The sequence below is a fragment of the Notamacropus eugenii genome, chromosome 4, assembly GCF_028372415.1.
Source record: "Notamacropus eugenii isolate mMacEug1 chromosome 4, mMacEug1.pri_v2, whole genome shotgun sequence".
Classification (NCBI taxonomy): domain Eukaryota; kingdom Metazoa; phylum Chordata; class Mammalia; order Diprotodontia; family Macropodidae; genus Notamacropus; species Notamacropus eugenii.
Genome location: NC_092875.1, coordinates 416,845,446 through 416,867,826, shown reverse-complemented (window position 1 = coordinate 416,867,826; position 22,381 = coordinate 416,845,446). Strand labels below are relative to the sequence as shown.

Sequence of the window (22,381 nt, the reverse complement as noted above, 5' to 3'; positions counted from 1 at the left end):
TGATTCATGAATTCTTTCCATTGGTATTTCATTTTCAATGTTCAGAAATTCTGGGCAGTTTTCTGTTATTATTTCTTAAATTATGGTATTTAGGCTTTTTTTTTTAACTTGCCATACTCTTCAGGAGGCCTATGATCCTTAGGTTCTCCTTACATCTTTGAGATGAGTATGTTTTACTTGGATAATATTTTCTTTTAATGTTATTTTTACTTTCCCCCATATTGTGCTTCATTTTAATTTCTAATTAGTCTTTCTTTTGTTTATTTGGTGAAACTCACCATCACAGAATTGTTTTCTATTGTCAATTATTTTTGCTGTGCAAGCCATAAATTCTGTTCTTCTAATTTTCATTTTTCTTTTTAAAAACCACTTAGGAACAGAGTATTGTGGTTCTACGTTCTCCTTAAATTCCACAAGGTCCTCTGGGTCTTGAGTAATTTTCCTTTGTAATACAGAATTTACTCATAGATGCCTGAACACAGACCATATTTCATTCTCCTTTTAATGTTTTCTTTGTTGATTTACTTGCTTAGGTACAGGATCTTTGAGTTTTCTTCTTTCTGAGATCATTGGTAATTTCAGGCTTTCCCCCCTTATTTTCCCTTAGTCCCACCTTTCTCTGTTTCTCCATTCTCCTGCAGATTTTTTGCACCCCAGAACACTGTCACAGTGCTGACTGGCTGTTGTTGCCCCAGTAAACATCCACATTCATTGCCTGGGGTGGTGTGGAGGTGGTGGGAGGATGGTATGGGGGGGGGGATGTGACTAAAATGTGTGGCTTGATCTTGAGCTGTCTCAATCTCAAGTAATTTGAGTTGAGCTTTGAAGGAGGGTAGAGATTCTGAAAGGCAGAGGAATGCATTCTTGGCATATATGCAACAACATGGAGACAGGAGGTGTAATAGCTTATATGAGGAACAGAGAGCAGGAGAGGTTGTAAACTGGAAAGAAATAGATTAGTGCCAGATCATGAAGGGGAAAGCTAGATTTGGCAAGGAGAAACAACTAAGAACTAATGGCCTCTTTCTCAGAAGTTGCACAAAAGGAAAATGGTGAATGGGAACAGATTTAGTGAAGACTTCTCAGGAACATGGAGTCTTCTCCCTGGAGTGGAAGAGACCTTAGGCACAGGTTTCCATTCCTCCAGAGTCAGGTGATTTCCATATAAGGCTATGTATTGCATTAGGATCAATGATTGGATATGACTCACTAACTCCTCAATACCTAATTTGCATATGCCCATGCAGTCTGCAGTCCTCACACAGGTCTACCTGATTTGCATAAGTTCTCAATGCTTCATTTGCATATATTTTCAATGCCTAATTTGCATATAATGACGTGTATTTTCGCGGGCTTTGTAACATCCGGGGAAGTGGAAAATTTGAACCGGGTTTCAAAAGGGATTGGTTAGATTTCGCACCTAGAATATAAGACCGGGCTTCTCAGCCAATGAGAATAATGGTCAGCTGTGGGAGAGGGATTTCTGAGTCAGGGTCTATATAAATTACCATTCTGCTTCTGTAAGGCGCCTCCCTACCCCAGTTTTACTGGTGAAAGGATAGCCCGGTTTCTCCCGAGAACCGAATAAAAGAGATTTTTCTGTTTTTACCTTGAGAGCCTCTGAGCAGTCAATTTGAGTAAGGGGGTTCGCGCTTTCCCCCCCACAATGGGAAGGATAAAAATGCGGAATGATTTTATATCCAATGCAATGAGTGCTGATTCTAGACTCCACAGACCCGAGAACAAAGCCCATCCACCTGTGACCTTGGGTAAGTCACTTAACCTCCAAAGGGCCTCAGTTTCCTCACTTATAAATGAAGGGGATGGCCTACATGGCCTCTGAGTTTCCCTCTATCCCTAAATCTATGATTTTAGGAAGTGTAGAGTTAGTAAGATAAAGAGGCTCAGAATCTATAGCCTCCATACAATACAATTAAATCTTAGGGATAAGTACAATTAAATTGATCAATACTGTTAGTATTTGGGACACTAGGGGGCAATCTAAGCCAATTATGTGTAAGGATGTTGCCTTCAAACAGTGAAACAGTTCTGCCAACGAACTTAACATCCATTTCTGCCATTCCATGAAGAGTTATCCTGTCTGACTCTTCTGTGACTCAATTTGGGGATTTCTTGGCAGAGATACTGGGCTGGTTTGCCCTTTCCTTCTCCATCTCATCTTACAGATAAGGATACTGAGGTAAAGAGGGTTAAGTGTCTTGCCCAGGGTCATACAGCTAGGAAGTATCTGAAGCCAGATTTGAGTTCAGGGAGAAGAGTCTTCCTGATGTTGGGGCCAGCCCTGTCCACCAGGCCACCTGGCTGCCCCATGAAGAAAGCACCAGCTCTGGAGGGAAATGCTATTTCAGATGTTTCCTGCTCCTATGACCTCAGACAAAGTCATTCCGACTTCCTGACCCTAAACAAATTTACTGATCGCAGGTGAAGAACCTTTTGTCTAAGGGATTCCTGGCAACCATGCTCTCTCTCTGCCTTTGAAAGTGGTCCGATGAAGCTAGGTCTGTCCCCTAGCTCTGAGCCCCATGTGCGAAGCTGAACCATGGCAAAGCATAACCTGCTGGGGCAGTCTCTGTCCCAAACCGCTTTCTTTCCACTGCATTTGAACACTAGGATTGGGCATTCAGATTCTTTTTTGTTCTTGTTCCTTCTATTTACATTGTGGTAGTCAGAGTGTACATGCTGCTTTCCAAGTTGTACTTACTTCACTCTGTATGAGTTCAGACAAGTGTTTCTAAGCGTTTTTCTGTGCATCGATAGTGGCTCAGCACTCATAGCTACCTATTTTTCCATTGCTATTAAATGTGTTATCATCAATTCATATTTTTATTTTGTATAATTCCAATCATTCTAAGCCTCTAAAGAGCAAGCTATTCACCCTCACCCTATCCTATAGTGCAGTAATATATTGTCACATTCATGTACCACACTTCAACCATTCCCCAAGTGATATGTATCTATTTTATTTTCAGGTTTTTTGCTGCCAAAAAAGTGCCATTAATCTGATGTCTAGGGAACTTTCTGACATTCCATCTGTTCTTGATTCCATACTTTATGCCTAGAAGTGGGATCTCTGGGTCAGAAAGATATTTGATATTTACCCACTTTTTTTTTTTTTAGTACTTCCAAATTGCTTTTCAGAATGGTTGAACCAATTCACAGCTCCACTAAGTATGTTAGTATTGGTGCCTGATCTTTCACAAGACCTCCAACATTAATTAAATATTTCTGTCCATGTCATCTATGCTAATTTGCTGGATGTGAGTTGGGGCAGCGAGGTGATGCAGTGGATAGAGCACCAGTGCAGGAGTCAGGAGGACCTGAGTTCAAATCTCACCTCAGACACTTAACACTCAACTAGCTGTGTGACCTTGGGCAAGTCACTTAACCCCAATTGCCTCACCCTGGGTCATCTTCAGTCATCCCCAGTCATCCTGATGAATATCTGGTCACTGGATTCAGATGGCTCTGCAGGAGAAGTGAGGCTGGTGACCTGCACAGTCCTCCCTCACTCAAACCAAAGTCAAGTGCAAGTCATGTCTTTATTTCTCTGACGGCTTGGTCTTCTTTGGCTACGTACAAACACAAAACAGAGGATATGAATTGAAAGCTCCAAGTTAATTTGATTTTCCTTTCTCTTATTTATAATTTGGAATAGTCTTTCATTTTTTAGGAATGAAATATGCCACAACTTGTTTAACCATTCCCATTTGGTGGTCATCTGCCTTGTTCACCATTCTTTGCTACACCCCCTCCCCTCCAAAGTGCTGCTGTAAATGTAGATGAAAAGCTTTACTTTTTGTCAGCGATCTCTTTGGGGTATAGTACTTGAAGTAGAACCTCTGGGTCAAAGGATATGGACCATTTTAGTCACCTTTTTAAAAGCAGAATTCCAAATTGCTTTTCAGAATGGCTGAGCCAATTCAAAACAGTGTTAGTGTGCCTATATTTCTGCAACTTTTCCAACACTATTCTCAAATTCTGTCATCTTTGACAGTTAAGTGTGAGACAGAAACCTCAACGGTTGTTTTGATTTGCATTTCTCTTATTAGTGATTTGGAGCAGTCTTTCATATTATTCATAGCGATTCTTCTTTTGAGAACTGTGTTCAAATCCTTTGACCACTGGCACATTAAATGTTTAATAAGTATTTTTCCTTTATTCCTTCATTTATTCAAAATAAAAAATTTTTAAATGGCACATAAACACCAAATTTTGGCTATTGTTGATAATCAGGTGTATATATATATATATAAACAGTCACTATTCACAATCTTTATCTTTAGCCAGTTGTAGGATATGTGTATACAATTAAGTTTTGCATATCCACAAGAGTTGTCTAAATGTAGAGATAGGCTCACATACAGCATGGATAGATCTCTGTAATGTTACCCACCTCTCTTCAAGATAGACTGATTTTCACACTGACAGGAGCAGGGGCATGGTGACTAGGCATTTGCTCCTTCTTTCACTGGTCTGCAAGGAAGTGTGTTGGGCTGGAATTATATTTGCTCTCCCACTTCTAAATATTTCTGGTATAGGGGCTCAACAGGTTTAGAGCCAAAAGTTCTTCCCTAGTTGTTTTTAAGGGGGAGGATAGCCCCAAGCTTATACTTGACAACCTTACTCCTGATCAGATACTATTAACACAAAAGACCATCACAAATAATGAATAGGGCTCTTTATCTAGTTCTATAAATCAGCACATAAAGAAAATATACAAGAGGGAACAAGTTCAAGATGCGAGTGAGATTAAATTTCAGCTCAAACCAAAAGAAAATGAGAGATCTCACCAAAGGAAAAGTTCTCTTTCCTGCTCTCAAGTCTACAGGGAGGCAAGCTGGAAATCAGGGACATGTTGAGAAGCTGGCTTTCCCTACAGCTTCCAAAGTCTTTCTCTCTACATTCCTCTCCTGAGGAGTCTTTTGTGGTACCATGTTCTCCCCTCACTTAGGTATATAGTGTCATCTCAGAATTCTTTCCACCACTTAGGAGTTAAGTTGCCCTCCAAATGCAGCAAACAGTCCAGTGATGCTCCTCCTCCTCCCTCCTTGGGTGGGAGCTAGGGTTTCACAGATAATGAACTAACCCAAATTGATCAAATCTAAGGTTTCATCATCTTCCTGTCCTAGAGAATGAGACATTACTCATTACTTGTTATGGACTTAATATTCTTCAACCACATTATTCTAATTAACTGACAAAGTCAAGTCTTACTCAATATGCAAAAGTTATTGAGACACTACCATGACACTGTACTTCTCAGGTTGCTCATTCTGAAGACTCTCACAGGAACAGTGTGATACAACATGGAATAAATTTGTAAGGGCCTGGAGTAAAGAAGGCAAATTCCTTTAGTGAATCAAAAACTATGATGGTGTTAACAGTGCTACTTTTAAAGAAAAGAGCCTCAGCAAATCTTAAGGCAATCTGATTTGTTTCCAATTCATTCACAGACACTTTAAATTTGTTGTTAATGATTCTTACAGGTGTGCACACAGGGTGTGTTAAGTGTGTTCTGCACCCTTTAATAACTCAAGTTGTATTTTCATTTTTAGGATATATGTATGTTTAACTACAGTTTAACTAAAATTAACTTTTAACTTCTTTAGTTTGATTAATAAAAAAGGGTTTATGACAACTCAATTCAAAAAATTTTCATCTTAAAAAAATTAAATTCCTTGGGCACCCATCCTGATGAAATGTGATACACAAGCCTATGTCTGCTGTGTCCTCATTTTTAGACATAGAAATTCATGAAGCAAACATTCAAGTGGAAGCAGGTTGGTGGGGGGAGTTGCTTTGGACCCCAAGTCATGAAGTCTAGTCCTATCTCCTCCCCTTGCTATAATGACTCTTCACTCTTAGGGACAAGTTATCTCATCGATAAGTTCCCTTTATCACTCTAGATCCTGGCTGCCCTTGGGAATTCATACATCTCCTCTCCTGGAGCGGGATTCAGTGTTGGGGAGTGTAATTTTTTTCTCAGAGAAGGTGGTCTCCTAATGTGCAAGTTCTCCCAGGTGAAACTCATATAGTCTCTCATAGAAGGACACACTGACTTCCTGCCTGCTAGGAAAGTTTTTTAGTGGAACCCTTTTCTTTCCTCTTCTAGAGTGAGATCCTTTTAGTCCCTCCTTCCCATCCCTCCCTTTCGTTGTTTTTAATCCTATTCTCCCATCGTCTTGATACTTTTGAGACTAAAAAAAGTGACAAAGCTTTCACTATTTACCTACAGACTTGGTGGTGATGTATCTGAGGCTACCCCCCCCCCCCCTGTCTCTTACCCCCTCTCCCAATTTATGTAACTCCTAATTGTATCATATCTTCCACAGAAGACACTGATTCACTTATGGGGGACACATGATTGGGTTAATGTGATATTAACACAGCTCTTCCTCCTTTAGTTCCCTGATTTTTTAAATTCCCCTTAACCTTTTAACCCTTGCATCCTTTTTGCCCTCTGGAAGTTCTTTGATCTTGTATCTCAAAATGAACTGTCTCTTTAAAAAATAGCCTATAAATTTTACTACTTGACATTTTACAAAATAAATGTACTTGTTCACCTTTCTTGTGGTTCTGCATTTTGGGATTATTTGCAAATCACATATCTAGATCACATATAGGCAGTTTGGCTTATTTTAGGAATGCTTAAAATGCCTCTCTTGATGAAAGTGCATCTCTTTCTATGGACAATTAGTCTCCTATCTGTAGGATATGGTATTTGGGGCTACAGGCTGAGCTCCTTTAGAATATTAAAATTCTATCAGTTTCTTGTGACTGCAAAATAACCCTTAGTTAATCAACAAATACTTGATGGAATGAATCCAATGGATGTAGTTTGTCCTTCATTCTTGAAGAGAACCGATGACATCAGGAGGATGATGTCTTGACTTGCAAGTGAAATGGATTTGAGTGAGGATGAGTTGTGCAAAGTCACCAGCCTCATTCTCTCCTCCGGACTCATCAGAACCCAGTGGCAAGGCACAGGTCAGGATGACTGGCCATGACCCTGTGTGCAGTGGGAGACCTTGGCCCTTTTAAGCCAAGTTCTTTTCCAGGCCTCAGTTGGTCTGAGGCAATGCCTACTCTGTAGTTAAGGAGTAGGTAAGAATTGAGGTGAAAGACAGCCTAGTTTCTCTTCACGAAAGAATCAATATGGGGGGGGGGGGAAGACTCACTCTACTACTCAGTAAACCCCAATGGCTTCCTATCACCTCCAGAATCAAATATAAAATCCTCTATTTGGCTTTTATTTTTTACACACGCACACCCTGCTCCATCTAATCTTTGATTTAGCAACACTGGCCTCCTTGCTGATCCCTGAACAAAATATTCATCTCCAGATTGGGTATTTTCACTGTCTGTCCTCCATGCCTGGAGTGTTCTCCCTCCTCATTTCCATCTCCAGGCTTCCCTGACTTCCTTCAAGCCCCAGTTAAAATTCCACTTTCTACAGGAAGCTCTTTGTGATCTCCCCTAATTCTAGTGTCAGCTGATTATTTCCCCCGTGTAAAGCTTGTTTGTACATAGTTGTTGACATCTTCTCTCCCGCGTTAGCCTGGTGTTGCTCAGCATTTGGTAACATATCCTTTCACGGAAAAGTAACATTGCAGTGACTTTTGTAAGCCTTCCTTCGAGTTAGGTAGTTTTTCAGTTGTTTTTTCTTTTTTTTTAATCCATACATCAACTTAAAATTCATGCCTCCATCAATGTGGACATTCCCTCTAATGCTGCAGATCACCTCCAGGCCTTCTCACCTTATGAAGTTTTTGTCCTTCTCTTCCCCTAAGTCCTTCATAGGGGAATGATGATCCAAAGGCATCTACCCTCAGATATTCCATAGGTACCAGTGCAATATTTGGGTTATCTCTGATTATCCTAGATGCCTCTTTTTCTACTCATACATTTCCCAAATGAATGTATTTTGCACCATATCTTCCATGCAAACTGGCGCTAAATAACAACACACTGACACCTACTACCCATCTCTTCACAGCCCTTTGAATCACCTTCACTGTTGATTTTCCGGAGATTTTAGTGTCCTTTGATTTGCAGCTACACATACCTACATCCATCGAATAACTGCCATTCCAGAGGCTGTTAACCTGAGGTTAGTATTTTGAAATATTTTTATAACAATTTCAGTATAATTGGTTCTATTGTGATTGTGTATTTTATTTTATGCATCTAAAGACATTATTCTGAGAAGGGGCCCATAGGTTTCACCAAACTGCCAGAAGCGTCCATGACAGAGTTAAGAGCCTGTAGACAAAACCTGTTCTAATTTGATAGCACAATGCTACCACTCATGGTGAATGACTTCAGTCTCATTTACTTTATGAACTAATCTGTCATTGCTGGTGCTTTTTCCTAATTCTATCCCATTCTAAATTTCTATTTTCTGCTAAGTAAAATTCTTGGTAGAAGCAATCATGAGCAGACTCTGTCTTATGGGTGAGCATCAATCAATCAACCAATAAACACCAAATGCGTACTATATGTCAGGCACATTGTTAAGCACTGGGATACAAAAAAGAAAACAAATAAGACAGTCCCATCCTCAAGAATCTAAAGGGGGAGACAATATGCAAACAAATATATACAAAGCTAGCTGTACACAAGATAAATAAGAAATAATTAGGAGTGAAGACTTTAGAATTAAGAGGGTTTGGGAAAGGTTTCCTGTAGAAGATTTAGTTGGGACTTACAGGAAGCCAGGGAACTCAATAGGTGGAGCTGAAGTAGGGAAGCATTCCAGGAATGGGGACAGAAAAACATGGAGGTAAGAGATGGAGTGTCTAGTTCATGGAACAACCAGGAGACCAGTGTCACTGGATCCAAAATGCATGGTGAGGTGAAGTAAAGGTGTAAGAAGAGGTAGAAGAGGCTAGGTTCTGCAAAGCTTTTATTTAGTATTTTCTTTCCCCAGTAATAACAATTAACATTCATTCTTAAAACTCTAACTTACAAATTCTCTCCCTTTTTCCCTCCCCACCCCTACCACTCAATGAGAAGGCAAGCAATTCAATATAGGTTATACATGTGTAGTCATGCAAAACATATCCATGATAGTCATGTTGTGAAAGAAAACAGACAAAAAAAACTTCAAGAACAATAAATTAAAAAAAATAAGCTTCAATCTGTATTCAGACACCATCACTTCTTTCTCCGGGGATGGAATGCATTTTTCATCATAAGTCCTTCAGAGTTGTCTTGGATCACCATATTGCTGAGAATAGTGAAATCATCCACAGATAATCTTACAATATTGCTATCACTTTGTACACAGTACATTTCACTTCACATCAGCTCATGCAAATCTTTCCAGGTTTTTCTGAGAGCATCCTGCTCATCATTTCTTATAGTACAATAGCATGCCATCATAATCACATATCACAACTTGTTCAGCCATACTCCAAATGATAGGCATCTCCTCAACTTCTAATTCTTTATTCCCAGAAAAGAGCTGCTGTAAATATTTTTGTACATTTTACAGATTTTTGAATGCCAAAGAGAACACTGTATTTCATCTTAAAGGAGATAGGGAGCCACTAGAGTTCACTAAGGAGAGGAGTGACATGGTTGAATCTGAACTTTAGGAAAATCACTTTGGCAGCTGAACAAAGGATGAATTGGAGTGGGGAGATTTGAAGTGGGCAGAGCCACAAGCAGACTACTTCAATAGATACATGTAAGGTGATGAGACCATTTATTGTTCTAAAGATCATGCTTATTAAGGGATTCCAGTAGGTTTTGACTTTGGCCTGCACAAGATTTCCTCTTGACTTTGCATACAGCTCACCTAAGCCTGGCCTCCACTGTACTTCCTTATGATTTTACTACAGTACTAACTTTTTAATGATTTATCAGGATTCAGCTCCTCTGTTCAGCTGAATGGGGAACATCAAAGGATCTTAGAGGTCATCAAGCCTAACTCCTAAAATGGATGGATGAGGAACTAAGTAAGGTCCAAAAAGGTTAAATGATTTACTGGGGTCACGTACTAAATGGCAGTTAGAATTCAAACCAAGGTTTTCTGACTCCATATCCAGATTTCCATATTCATAAAATATTTAAAAGTGATTAGAAGCTGTCTCAACATTGGTCATGCTGGTCATGGTGTTACGGAACAGGCACAGGACTAGACACAAAAGGACCACATGAGGATCCTGAGTCTCAGTTCTGCCATGTGGAAATTGTAAAGAATAATGCCTTTGCTGTCAATTCAGTTGTGTCCAATTCTTCATGACCCTATTTGGGGTTTTCTTGGCAAAGACACTGGAATGGTTTGCCATTTCCTTCTCCAGCTCATCTTACTGATGAGGAAACTAAGGCAAACTAGGTTAAATGACTTGCCCAGGGTCACACAACTAGTTTTCTGAGGTCAAATTTGAATTCAGGAAGATGAGTCTTCCTAACTACATGCCTGGCATTTTATCCACTGTGCCACCTAGCTGTCCTACTCAAATAAATTGATACAAAATAATACAAAGTAATTTTAAGAGGGAGAGTGTGTTAATAACTGAGATGACAGGCCCATTGAGGTGTTATCTGTGTTTTGAAGAAAGCTAGGAATGTTTTGTCTAGGGAAGAAGTAAGGTAGTGGGCAGGGTTGACCAGAACAAGTATGTGAAGATGAGTAATATGAAATATGCCTGGAAAGGCAGGTAGGCATCAGATTGTTGAAGGCTTTAAATGCCTGGCTTAAGATTTTGTATTGTGTCCTAGAGGCAAAAGGAAGCCAATGAAGATTTTACAGTGGTGAAGGAAAATATTTGGTCAGATTTGTATTTTAAGAATATTATTTGGTAAGTCACAGTGATGCATGCCTATTAATTCCTGTTAGAGGTGGATTGATCGACTTTGGGAGAGTTCTAAACTTCAATAAGGCTAAAGCCAATCTCGGTGTCTGCACTAAACCTAGTACTAAGGATGGGTGAATCAGCCCAGGTGACCCAGAAAAAACAGATTAAGTTCAAAGCTTCTGGACTGATCAGCATTGAGTTCAGACCTTTGAGTAACTGCTGCAGTTCTGGTTTGGACATAATAGGGAGAATTAGTCTCAAAAAAATTAATTTGGCAGCTGTGTAGAGAATAGATTGAAGAGGGGATGGACTGGAAGCAGGGAAACCAATTAGAAGTCATTGGAATAATCTAGATGAGATAAAAACAAGGGCCTGAACTAATTAAGAGGCCTTGAGTGGAGAGAGCATGATTGTTTTCAAGAGAGATTGTGGGGGTAAGATCATCAAGACCTGGAATCTGTTTTGATATAGAGATTAGAGAAAAAAGATGTCAAAGTTGCAAAACTGGATAAATGGAAGGATGAAAGGGGGGCAGGTTTTGAGGGAAAATATAATTAATATTGTTTTGGACATGTTGAATTTAAGGTACCTTTGGGACCTCTCCATCCAAAATGGAGATAGCAGGTAGAAAGCTGGTAACCTCAGGGAGACTCAAGGCAGAGTGGAAAGAGCTCAAGATTTGGAATCACAGGATCTGGGTTTGAATTTCGACTCTTCCACTTACTTGCCCGTGTGATTCTAGGCAAGTCACTTCAATTCTCCCACTTCACTTCTTGTTTAGTCATTTTTCAGTCATATCTGAGTCTTTGTGAGCTCTTTTTGGGCTTTTCTTGGCAAAGAAACTAGAATAGTTTGCCATTTTCTTCTCCATGCCATTTTATAGGTAAATAAACTAATATAAATGGGCTTCAGTGACTTGCCCAAGATCTCACAGCTAGGAAGTTTCTAAGGCTGGATTTGAACTCAGGTCCTCTTGACTCCAGGGCCAGCACTCTATCCACTGTGCCATCTAGCTTCTCAACCTTAGTTCACTCATCTGAAAAATGGAATTAGAAATAATAACTTTTAAGTTTCCTTCAGACCAAGGTCTATGATCCTATGAGACTACAATCTGGCATTTTTAAAGCTAAATATATCTATTTGGAGTCATCTGCACAGAACTGTCAACTGAACCCCACAGAAACTGATGAGACTGCCAAAGGATGGAGTACACAAAAAACAGAGCCCCAAATGGAGCTTTGAAAGATACCCACATTTAAAAGGCAGGAAGAGCATTTAGGAAAGAAGACAAAGAAAGATCCATCAGACAGAGGGAAAACCAAAAGAGAAAGTCACACAAGGCAAAAGTACCCAGAAGAAGGGTAGCTGAAAGTACCAAAAGCTGCAGAGAAGTCATGAAGGATGCGAACTCAGGAAAAAAAAAAAAAGGCCCACTGATTTTCAGCAGTTAAGACAGTATTTGCAAATTCAGAGGAAGTAGTTATAGTCAAGTGGTAGGATAAAAAAAAAATCAGAATGCAAGAGATTAAGAAGTGAATGGGAGATGAGAAAAAGTAGGCCAGCATTACAGAAGGCTTATTCTGTGAAAAGGGAAGGAAGAAAAAGGTTGGAGGAATAGCAGTCAAGAAAAGATTTAAGGATAGAAGAGAAGTAAGCATGTTTATAGGTGGTAAGGGAAGGAGCCAGAAGGTAAGGACAGACTGAAAACAAGAGAAAGAGAAGGAATGGGGGGAGGTCTCCTGGAGGAGACTGGAAGGGATAGGACCAAGAATTCAAGTGAAGGTACTGACTTTAGCAAGAAGAAGGTCCACCAACTCATTAGAGACTGGAGCAAAAGAGGGATGACAAAGGGTTTAGGATCTTATGAATGGTCCCTATTTTTCCTGCAAAGGAGGAGTTGAGGTTCTCTGCTAAGGGGCAGGGTGGCAGTAGGTGTAGGAAGTCTGAGGAGTGAAATTGTGTAAATGTCACAGGATCAGTCGGGATTAATGTGCAGCAGGGAGTGTCCAGCTGAAATTATGTAACATAAACCTGGAGAGGACCCAGTGAGGTTACATGGCTTTCTTCATTTGTTGTTCAGCAGCACCTGAGTAAACATGGAGAGGGTGAGTTGGTCAGTCAACAAACATTTATTGGCACTGTGGTAAGAGCTAGGGATTCGAAGAGAAGCAAAGACAAAGTCCTTGCCTTCAAGGAGCCCACTTTCTAATGGGGAAACGTAACTAAATATGAACATACAAGGTATCTACAGTATAAATGGTGGGGAATCTCAGAGGAGAAGGCACTGGGGAGGAAGGAGACCAAGAAATGACTCTTGCAGGTGGGATATCCGATGTCTTTGTTTTGACATGGGTTCTCCCTATCTCACCCAGGCTGGACATACTGTATCCGGTCATAAAGCATGATGCATAAGGGAGCTTTAACCTACTCTCCTTCTGAACAGTTCTCCCCTCCTTAGGCAGCCTGGGGATCCTCCCGTCCTAGGGGCTCACTGTTCTTCAATCTTGTCCAACTCTTCATGACCCCATTTGGTGTTTTTTGGCAAAATAGAGTGGTTTGCCATTTCCTTTTCCAGCTCATTTATGAGGAACTGAGTTAAACAGGGTTAAGTGACTTGCCCAGGGTCAGACATAGCTAGTAAATGTTTGAGGCTGGTTTTGAGTTCAGGAAGATGAGTCTTCCTGACTTTGGGCCCACCACTCTATCCACTTTGGTGGATACACTGGTCATCTACCACATCAGTGTGGATGCTTGATCAACTTTAACTTTACCTGCAGCTCAGAATTCTGGAACTCAAGTGATCCACCAGCCTCAACCCCAGCCTCCAGAAGCAGAGAGAAGACAGTACGCTGAGGTGAGGAGGTAGAGTATTGCAGGTATAAGGGATAACTAGGAAAATGGCTTAGTCGAGGGATGGAGAATCTTGTTCAAAGGAGGCACGGTGCTACTGAATTGTAGAGCAATTGTGGAGGGGGAAGTAAGGTCTAAGAAGACTGGAAAGGGCCAGGTTGTGAAGGCCCTTAAAAACCAAATATGGGATTTCATATTTGATCCTGGAGGTAACAGAGAGACACTGGAGGTTACTGGGTAGGTGGCTAGTGTGGGTAATCCAAGGTTGGGGTCTGGCAAAATATGACTACTGACAGAACAAGGGACTAAATGGTAGCTACTATTGTATGGCTGTACTGGTCAAGGCTGTGAAGGGAGAGAAAGGAGGTTTGGGGAGGGTTGATGATCAGGGAGAAAAGGATGGGGGTGGGAGGTGGAGGGAAATGGAGGTCACAGTAAAGATAAATAGTTTGTGAGGCAGGAGAGACTGAATTATAGGAGGCCATGTTCTGACTGATGAGATTTCAGAGTTCTAGATCATGAAGGTGGAACAATTATGGGTGATATAATCAAATCATGGGGTATACTCATCCCTGAGTTTGATGAAAGACATGGGAGTTTAAGAGGTTGATAAACTGAGAGGCCAGGGTGGTCAAGTGGACACTGATATACATGCTGAAGTCTACAAGTTGGAAAACAGAGGCTGGGGCAGAAAGATCATGGGCTTTCAGCTACTGAACTACTGCCAAATGGAAGGAAAATAACCTGGAGGTTGGCAGACGACTATGACAGATTTGGACTAGGTAACAAAGATAGATGGAGTGAACCTCAAAGGAAGTGATGAGTGATGGGAGTAAAGGTGCATTTTGGAAGTGGCAACCGGAGTGAGGAGTATGCTTCCTCTTGCTAGCCCAGGGCCTCTGAGGGCATAAAAGGTTCACCCAGTAATAAACTGGCTACGGATGCAATGTGTGTCTTCTAGGAAAGAATCCATTTTCTTCGGTATAAGACAGAGTAAAAAGAACTAGAATAAAGGGGAAGAAAGGATTTCAATGGGTGCAATCCAGTGGGGGAGCAGAGGGTAATATGGTCCTGGGAAATACAGAATGGGGAGAGGATTTTCACCTTAGCAGATGTTGATTCTGAACCAAAAGGATAAAGGGGAGTTGAAGTCCAGAATTTGCCCATCATTAGAAGGGGAAATGACCAACTGATAGGGGATACATCCTTTGGGGATGGATTTCTTTTTTTTTTTTTTAATAAAAATATTTTTCTTTCAATTTATAATCTGACCTTCCCATTCTATGCGAAAAAACTCTTCTTATAAGCATACTAACTCTGTAAGCACTAATGTACTGTTTCTATTTAATTTTTCTTCACAATCAACAGATTCACATACAATAACACACAACTTTAACATTAAATACCACAAGCTGAGTACTGCAAAGGCTTTTGCTAAATACTTTAAACGTTTCAGAAAAGGCACATTTTGCCATTTTTAATGAGGTTTTAATGTGTTTGAAAGTTAGAGCAGAAATGGTAAGGCACCCTAGTGAGTTCTTCTCGAGTGGGGGTTAGAATGGGAAAAAAAAATCCTCCTTGTGCTTTTCACTTCTAAGGTCACTTACCGTTTGGCCTGACACTGTAGGACTTCCTTGTTTCTTCTGACTGGATGTTAACCCCTTGAGGATAAAGAATTATTCTTCTTTTCCTCCGCTTGGCACAGAGAAAATACACAGCAATCGTTTGTTAAGCGGAATTGTAGAGTGAAAGGATGGGCCTCGTGCTCGCTCTACTGTAGCCTCTGGGGGAGGCCTGAGACAGGTGTCGTAAATGGATTAGGTGGAGGCAGCAGCCCGAGGAGCGGAGGGGGATCCGGCAGAAGCATCTGCTCTCAGACCCAGAAGCCTGGGCGACGAGAGCCCCAGGCGGCAGGAACGTGCTCGCTCTCCCGGCTCCCAGCGAGGGAGCGGTGCGCGCTCCTGGCTCCTGCAGCTCGGCGGTCAGGGGGAGCTGGGCACGCACGTGTGTGAAGTGGGAGAACAGGTGCGGCTTGGAGAGAGCGGAGGAGGAGAAGAAAGGCCACAAGCTTAGGTGGGGGCCAAAGTGTTGGGGATTGTTGGGAAGAGAAGGTAAGATCCGGGAGAGTAAGGCAGTGAAGGGGGGCAGAGAGAGGCAAGTTCTGGGGGGAAGGAGAGGAAAAACTCTTGGGAATAAGAGGGAAGTGAGTCATCTAAAGGGAGAGGGAGGTACGTAATTCTTGGTAAGTTTGGGGGGGCGACCAAAGGGAAGCAGCTCTGCAAAGGGAGGCGTGAGTGCTCGGGTGCGCGGCGCGAAGGGGCCGCGGCTTACAGACACGCGGGGTGCGTGGAGGTGGGGCGCGCTGCGCCCTCGGCCCGACAGTCCGTGGCTCCCACGTGTCCCTAGGAGCTGGAAGGCTGGGGGACGGGTAGGAGAGAGCTCCGTGGGGGCGCAGAGCGAAGGAGGCATCCGCCCGCTTGATCTCTCTCAGGGGTACGCAGACGGCAGCTGCTCCCCATGGGCGCCGCGCACCGAGCACGTGGGACCCGAGCCCCGGTCCCGCCTGCGCAGACATCCCGGAGGCTTCCCCCTCCCCTTTCCCCGGGCCTGGGGGCCGGCGCCAGCTCCTTCCGGGAGGCAGGAGAGGGCGTGGCCTATGTCTCGTTTCTTTCCCCTCTCCTCACTCCGCCCCTCCACCTCCTGTCCCAGCCGGCGCTCCGAGGACGTCGACGTCCGACGTGCAGACGCAGGCACGTTGACGTAAGTGACGTCCAGGCCCGGTCCGCTCCTCCTTCCCTGTGTAAGCGCCGGCCCGGTCGGGGCGGGGGAGGAGGGAGGAGACCCAGGAGTCGTTGTGGGCCACGGGCCGGACCGGGTCCCCGGCGGGCGCGACGGGAGCCCCGGGGCCTGGCGGATAGGGCTTGGTGGGCCGTTAGCGGCTCGCCCGGAGCCCTCCGCTCCCGCCCTGGAATTGCTCTGTGGGAGACCCACGAGCCCCCTGGTCCCCGGCAGCCCCGCCGCCCGCCCGCCCAGGAGGGCTCCAATTAGGTCAGGCTGGGAGTTCTGAGCGGGGTCACTCCGCTCCCGCTGCTGCTCCTCCACGGCCCGGGGGCGCCCCGGGCCCACGGCCCCCCGCCCCGCCTTCCCCGCAGCCGCGCCTTCCCGCCCCGTGGGTGGTTTTCGTGCTGGTGGTGGGGGTCGGCGTCTGCGGGTGCGGGGCCGCCGTCGGGAGGGTGGGGGTGAAGGGTGTCGTGCCACTGTCTTGCAGAGCAGCTCGCCTGGCCATGGAGGCTGAAGAGACGATGGAATGCATTCAAGAGTTTCCTGAACATCACAAAATGATTCTGGACCGATTGAATGAGCAGCGGGAGCAGGACCAGTTTACTGACATCACTCTGATAGTGGATGGTAGGTGCTGGCCACTGCTGGGGGCAGAGTCTTTCCCTTTCCATCTGTTGACCCCCACCTCATCTCCTTTTTGATTACCTTTCTTTCCCTCCTCTCTTTTAGTTACCCCCTCCCCAGCTTTAATTGATGTGAATTGGAGCTCTGAGGTCACTTGCTGTGTCTGACAGACAGCCTGATGCTCTGAACTGTTTTCTTGTCACAATTTCTAAGAAACCCAGTACTCCTAACGCTTTACTCTTTTCAGGCCTCAGGGAGGTTTGTCAGAAGGGTGCATTTGAAGATTGCTTAAATGTTTTTCTTTTTTACATGTACCTCAGTTTTTAAGCTGCTCTAAGAGAAGCAGTCCCTTGAAGGAATTCCTTCCATCCATTTTTGGGAAATATTACATCCATCTTAATTGTTCTTCTAAAAAAAACCCAACATTTTTGGCAGCATTTAAATCTTCCTCATTTGGTGGGACCCATAGGGCCCTCCACCATTCCCTTTTTGGTTCATTTCATCTTGTTGTGCATTGTGTGTGAGTGAAAAGTAAACAGATTAAAAAAGCAGGCTCCTTATGATTGTCTATTACATTTGGATGGACCAATTTTTGTCAAAACATCCTGGCTGCCAAAGTCTAAGCATGAGCTCTTAAGAAGTGTAGATGTTAAGCTTCCTGGTGCAAAGGCATGGCATTACCCAGCCAAGTAATGCTTCTTTCCAAAGCTTGTACTTCTACCTCCCTCTCAAAATGAAACTATACACTTTTAAGGTTGAGCTTTTCTTTCTTTCTGGCAGTTTCAACTAAATATGATATGCCCTTTGCTGCTTAATCAGAAATGTTGGAGGCTAGTAAACATCTGTCATGCTTCCTTTCAGAAGTATTTTCATTTTAAATGATCAACATTTATGCAGCTCAGAGAGAATGACCTTTATAAATCTCTTAAAGTCTTGAAATAAAGACTTCTCTTGTTCTCCATTCCAGGTACAAATGTTTGCCAGGTAAAAAGGATAGTGACCTGACTTGAATTCAAAGATTACAAGTAAAAGGTCCTTTTTCCCCCCACTGAATTATTTTTCAAACTGGATTGTATTTTATATGTTTTTGTTGATTTTAGGTCACCATTTTAAAGCCCACAAAGCTGTTCTGGCTGCTTGCAGTCAGTTCTTCTACAAATTCTTTCAAGACTTTACTCAGGAACCTTTGGTGGAAATAGAAGGTAAATTCTTGTTTTCAGTTCAGTATTTGCATTAAGTGAACTATACAGTGATGAAGAGATTTTGAACTTTTTGACACCAGTAGTTATCTGAGAGTTTTACTTTAAAAGTGTTTGGTAAAAATGATCAATTGAGTAGAAATCGTTGCATTATGTATAATAGCTGACACTTAAAGGAACAATAACTGTTAGATTAACAGTTCTAACCTTTGTTGAAACTAACGGACGTTATTTGTGTGGTGGTGAGATGTGAAAATGTGTATTAAAATGTTAGTCAGCTGGGACATTTCTTGCTAGTCGGCAATATGAAATGTGATTATGTAATGATAGTTTTGTCAAGTATCATTGGAGGGCATAATTTCCTTCTTGCAATTGTGGTGATGCTGCTAGTTATCTCAAGTGTTGAGTAGCATTCTGTTAACTAGCAAAGGTAGAAGTTAACACTTCAGAGAAAACATACATAATCTTAACTTGGCGTAAAAGTCTACTGTAGGAAAATTGAGACCAGCCATGTGTAAGGTGTGACAAAGGATAAATTGGATACAGAAAGTTCAAAGTGAAAAAAGGGATCAGATATCATACAGATTCTGACTTGAATGAAAAGTAGTTGTACTACCTGTGTGTCTTTGCTTCTGCACCTGTTAGTTAACAAGCATTTATCAGGCATATACGATGTGGCAGGAATACAAAGACAAAAAATATAGTCATTATCCCTATGCTCGGAGAGCTAACATTCTATCAAAGGAGATTACATACATACATGCACACATATGTATAATCACAAATATTTACAAAGTTAATGGAAGATAATTTGGGAGATCTGAAAAGGCTTTATATAGGAAGTAGCACTTGAGGTCAGTGAGGAATGAAATAGGGTTTCTAAGAGGCCTAGGTCTATAGAGGGAGTGCATTCAAGATGTGTACAAAGGCACCAAAAACAGGAGTTGAACTGTCACATGTAAAGAACAGCAAGGCCACTTGGTCTGGACTGAAGGAGAGTCAGTCTGATAATCCTGGAAACCATAAGTCAAAGTTTAGTGAAAAGAAAGTGACTTTTAGGAATGCTTTAAGAAATTCATTTGGGCAGTTTAGGTATGGATTGGAGAAGGAAAAGATTTGATGCAAGGAGACCAATTAAGAGGTTATTGGGATCATCCAGATAAGAAGTGGTGAAAGCCTGAACTACACTGGTGTCCATATGAATGGAGAGAAGGGGCAGGATGCGAGAGTTGCAGAGGGAGAATCTGGCATACTTATATGCGGGATGAGGAAAAGTGAGAAGTTAATGGTGATTCTCAACTGACGTAAGGTAGTTCTGAAGAAGAGTGGGTTTTGGGGGAAAGATAAGTTTTGTTTTGAATTGTCCAGTAAGCAGTCAGTGATGGTGGGACTGGCACTGGAGAGAAACTAGAGTTATCCACATGGTTTGGGAGTCATCTGAGTAGAGAAGATAATTCAACTCATGGGAGCTGATGAGGTCATTGAAAGAGCACAGGAAAGAGTCCAGACCAGAGTTTTGGTGCAGGTGGAATTATGATCAGGAAAAGAAAACTGAGTAGTGGTCAGACCAGGTAAGAGAAGGTAAACAAAAATCTAGGGAGAAGAGTATTTAAAAGGAGAGGCTAGACAACAGCGTATAAAATAAATAAAATAATAAAATGCACAGAATTTGGGGGAAGAAAATAGTAAATACAGCCTCTAGAAATTGCTTTGGGTGGAGTGTTAAAGATATGTTCAAACATACTTAAGGTTAAAAACAGGTTAGCTGTTTTCATTTGGAATTTTCTTTTACTCTGAATATTCCTCTCTTTAAGGATGGATTGTCTCAAGTTTTGGAGGCAAAGGGAAAGAAAGACAGCAAGCTTAAAGGTTAAAAAGGACACTTTTTACATTGCTAAATTATAGATTATCCAGGTAGTACTTTTGACTATGGTTAGACAAGCATAAACTTCTTAGAGCAACCATTCTCAAACTTTTTAGTTTCAGAACCTCTTTGCACTTTTAAAAGTTATTGAGGATCACAAAGAATTTTGTTTATGTAGGCTATATAAATATCTTATTAGGAAAATCATTTTAATCTTAGAGATCCTCTGAAAGCATCTCAGTCCCCTACCGGGTTCAGAGGATCACACTTTTGAAAGCTGAAAAAGGTGAAATGTACTTCAACGCTCATGGTCTCAAGGGGTTTCAAGTGGAGAAAATTTATCGTGGACACTTGGCCTAAGGGTAGTATAATCTCATAGTTCCAGTATTTTCATGAGGGGAGGAGGTGAGGCAAAGGCTGTGTGTTATAGTTTGAGGAATTCTTAAGATATGAATAAGAGTAAGTCAAAAATGTAATCTGATTCAGTCTGCACCAGATTTAAAATATGCGGAACTAAGCTTTGATCAAATTGATGGAACAAGTGAGACCAGGATTCAAAAGTGTCAAGTTCTTTGTTCATTCTAACTGCTGATTTTTTAATATGTTTGACTTCTCAGTTTACTTTTATTACTTTTGAGACTGACTTAACTCACTCAGGCTAGAAAGGTATCAGTCCCTCATGGGCTCATTCACTGCTGATTGGCATGGGGCTTTGACTTCTCCCTTTTTGACCTGGTCCTCCTCAGGCAGCCTGGCACCCTGCTCTACTCCTTCCCCCTGAGGACTCAGTATATTGGTTCTAGATGCCCAGTCAGCTTAGCCGTTTGCAATTTAGAATAAATATTTGTGCTCAAGTCTCTCTGGTAGCTGGAATTATAGGCATGGTACGCTACCATACCTGGTTTCCTAGTTTAAAAAAAAATGACATTTTCTAAAATTCCCATGGTTATAGAATTTAGTGCTAAAAGAGACTTTAGTGGTCATCTAGTCCAAACCTGTCATTTTAAAGATGACGGAATGTAGGCCCAGAGAAGTTAAGGATCTGCCCAAGTTCTCATCTATTTAGTCATTCAGTCATGTCCAACTGTATGTGATGAGGTTTTCTTGGCAAAGCTACTGGAGTGGTTTGCCATTTCCTTCTCCAGTGTATCCCCATTTTACAGATGCAGAACTAAGGCAAATATGGGTTGAATCACTTGCCCAGGGTCACTCAGCTAGTAAATGTCTGAGGCTGGATTTGAATTCCGATCTCCCTGAGATCCAGGCCCCAGTGCTGTATCCACTGTACCACCTAGCTGCCCTCAGGGTCACACAGCTGGGATTCATATAAGGTCGACCAATTCCGAATTTATTTATTACTAAGAAAAGTTATTTGTCAGTTCTTGCATTATGTGCTGGAATTTTCTTTTAACTGCCAACTTAACTAATACAGGATATATTATAGATATTCTTGCTTATCTACAATAGCACTAAGAAAACACGCACAGTGGAATTCTACAGAGCTTCATTGCCAGTTTCTGAGGTGCCAGGGCAGCTTTCAAACAAGAGTCTCCCAGCTAGATTGCTATCACTGTTTCTTTGGGTAGCTTCCACTGCTACCACCCATGGGGACAATTGCATTGTCTTTCAAATACTGATTCTTCCTTTCTCAAATCTCTTCTCTAGTGATATTCCTCCCTTACTAAATCTAAAGAAATTTAAAGAAATAGGGAGTCACTTTGGACTTAGCTGAACAGTCTTCAAGTATGTAAATTATTTTGATTATAGCTCGAGGAATTCTTAAGGTATGAATAAGAGTTAGTCAGAAATGTAATCTGATTCAGTTTGTACCAGATTTAAAACATGAATATTGCGTACCTTAAAGGTCTCTGTTCCATTCCTGTTCTTTGGAGTCACTGTTCTTTCTTATAAGGTCTAGTCTCAGGCTCAAGCTATGCTGTCTTTGTGGGGCAGCTAGGTGGCAGAGTGGATAAAGTATCCAGCCTATGTTCAGGAAGACCTGAGTTCAAATACAGCCTCAGGCACTTCTACCTGTGTGACCCTGGGCAAGTCATTTAACCTCTGTTTGTCTCAGTGTCCTCATCAGTAAAATGAGGATAATAATATACCTCTCTGGGTTATCGTGAGGATAAAATGAAATAACAATTGTTAGCACCCTTAGCTGTCATCATCTTCATCAGTGTCATGGTCCATGGAGAAAGTTATTTTTAGTTTGTATGGTCTACCATCAACTTAAA

General features: G+C 42.0%; 1 protein-coding gene and 1 long non-coding RNA gene across 17 annotated transcripts in view; one reads left to right on the top strand and one right to left on the bottom strand.

Annotated features, from left to right (window-relative positions):
- LOC140501781 (uncharacterized) overlaps positions 1–15,618 on the bottom strand; it is a 112,354-nt gene extending 96,736 nt beyond the window's left edge. Inside the window, exon 1 of one of the 3 annotated variants that reach the window (XR_011966350.1) lies at positions 15,284–15,618. This is a non-coding gene — a long non-coding RNA (uncharacterized lncRNA). The remainder of the gene's footprint in view (positions 1–15,283) is intronic. The other 2 variants (XR_011966349.1, XR_011966351.1) reach the window with 2 other exon arrangements.
- Positions 15,491–22,381, top strand: part of ZNF131 (zinc finger protein 131) — a 34,136-nt gene continuing 27,245 nt past the window's right edge. For 2 of the 14 annotated variants that reach the window (XM_072605712.1, XM_072605707.1), the window contains exons 1-3: positions 15,536–15,787; positions 16,945–17,084; positions 18,182–18,283. In XM_072605712.1, the coding sequence (XP_072461813.1) occupies positions 16,961–17,084; positions 18,182–18,283 (226 nt within the window). In that variant the 5' untranslated portion in view covers positions 15,536–15,787; positions 16,945–16,960. The other 12 variants (XM_072605704.1, XM_072605703.1, XM_072605713.1 and 9 more) reach the window with 9 other exon arrangements.